This window comes from Amphimedon queenslandica, unplaced genomic scaffold (assembly GCF_000090795.2).
Source record: "Amphimedon queenslandica unplaced genomic scaffold, v1.1 AMPQUscaffold_7691_Cont20360, whole genome shotgun sequence".
NCBI classification, from domain to species: domain Eukaryota; kingdom Metazoa; phylum Porifera; class Demospongiae; order Haplosclerida; family Niphatidae; genus Amphimedon; species Amphimedon queenslandica.
Genome location: NW_003552027.1, coordinates 1 through 2,186, shown reverse-complemented (window position 1 = coordinate 2,186; position 2,186 = coordinate 1). Strand labels below are relative to the sequence as shown.

General features: G+C 32.1%; 1 protein-coding gene across 1 annotated transcript; it reads right to left on the bottom strand.

Annotated features, from left to right (window-relative positions):
* Positions 1-76: 76 nt before the first annotated feature.
* LOC109591613 (centrosomal protein of 97 kDa-like) lies at positions 77-1,966 on the bottom strand (the record flags this gene model as incomplete). The annotated part of the gene is made up of 8 exons (XM_020007316.1): positions 77-183; positions 385-467; positions 752-827; positions 1,101-1,141; positions 1,199-1,241; positions 1,297-1,355; positions 1,427-1,482; positions 1,870-1,966. Coding segments are annotated over 8 exons (562 nt in total), but the record flags the coding sequence as incomplete, so codon positions are not given.
* Positions 1,967-2,186: the final 220 nt, after the last annotated feature.

Sequence of the window (2,186 nt, the reverse complement as noted above, 5' to 3'; positions counted from 1 at the left end):
CTACTTTAATCCATAAAAAATCTATATACTGACAACATTCTGAGCACTATGCCAGAGGAAACCCTGCAACTTATACTCTCATCATATTCTCCACACCTTTCTTTCTCAGTGATAGGAGATCCATCAAGTACATCCAGTTGAGGAGACCAGTAGAGAATGAAACAGCGACAAGCAAAATCAAAACTAGAAAAGGAGAGAGAGAGAGATCACATATAAAGATAAACAACTAGGAAGTAGCATTTTTAATAAAGTGAGAGCTCAAAAAAACATCCAAACTCTCCTTGAGATATGTTGCAGTGAAAATGTCATTCCTGGCCATTTCTGCTACATTCTGTGTACGTGTATGTGTACATGTACATGGACACAGTTTGACACAAAACTCACTTTTTAACTGATGCATCAATAGTTGATGCATTACCCATCACAGACAACTGCTCCAATGACTTGAGACACTGAAGAGCAACAAACTATACAAGTAACAGCATAAGTAATGAGTAACAGTACCATATACCATGAAATTTATGCGACAAAAATTTTCGCGAATCCTTCATTTCTAAAATTTCATGAAATAAATTTTTACAAATAGCTCGAAAACTGCACCACGTGGCAATGGAGCTACAAAATTCCACGATTTTAATTTATGCGGCCGGAGAAAAAAATCACAAAATTCGCAAATTTTTTTTGTCACATAAATTTCATGGTAAGTGGTATATATGAGGGTAACTGATAGAGGATAAAGAACATTACTTACTTCATTAAGATCAACTATCCCATTCTCAGCCAGTGTCAATGTATGTAAGGATAAAGAAGGAAGAGATACACGTGTTCTATAACAAGAGTGTTTGTAATTTTGGAGGGGTAAAATTTGGCAGTTTTTGGTGATTGTGGCGGATTTTAATCTGCATGACCATGTGCCATATAGCATGCATATATAATGGTTTAAAACATAGATATTTTACTCTAGCATCTATGTTTAAATGCCTGGTTTTAATATGGTAAATGACAATTGATACAGCAGATTTCACCCTCCAAAATCACCAGCTGTAGTACGGTATAGGCACAAGTACTTGTTGAAAGAATAATAACAATAATAAACTCACTTAGCAAGTGATTTTAACCCATTGCCATGGAGAAGCAAAGTCTAACATAAAATAATAATAATACTTTATAAATATTAATAATAACTATTAATACTCACCTTTAGTGAGGTAAGGTTAGTTAACACGGGTAGTTTTTTGATGCTAAAAAAATAAAATAACTTATAGCTATTGCATGAGTAATGAATGATACACGTACAAGTTATCAGAAAGATCAATATGAGTGAGAGAAGTACAGGAATTTAAGACATTAGCATCCTGTGAAATGAAAGAAAGATGAAGAGAAAGGGGGGAGGGGGAGGGGAGAGGGAGGGAGAGGGAAAGAGAACCTTAATGCTGTTTCCAGCTAAACAAAGCCACTGAAGCGATACAAGACCATGGAAACCTAAAAAAAGTATTATTATTGTTTATTAAAACAAACAAGATTAATTTTATTGTTTTTAATAATATATTATTTTATTTTAATTTTTTATTTAATTTATTTTTAAAGAACAAAGACATAATAATTATGAAAGTCTGTTACTAGTAAAAAATAAGACAAAAAAATAAGACACACATTCAAATGTACGTGAGCAATAAAAATCATATGTTGGCTCAAAATTTGCAAGTTTTTAATGCTCAATCCTTGTATTGGCTCAAACTTTCTGCACAGCTAGTATTTGCAATAAAAAATATCTTTTTTTTCTAAATTAAATACCGTGCATAACTCAATCAAAAATCAATAACAAATTAAAACCTTTTAAGGAAATATATTAATTAATGACTAACTCACCATGCAAATTGACAATGCTATTATTCTGAAAATTGATCATTACTATTTTACGAGGGACTCCACTGACATCAAAGAGTCTATTCCGCCTACACAATAGCTACAAGAAGCAAGGAAATTATAGCAAAATAATGAATTGATTTTTGTCGCCCCCAGGAGGACATTTTTAGCAATATTAGACCCCATGCTAAAATCTTAATCTAATACCCCCCAAGCTTTTTAAAAATATGGCTACACCAATCTTAAAAAATGCGCACATGGGCAATAAAATTATTAATCAGTTAATAACAAAAATAATGACAAAAATAATGATAGTAATT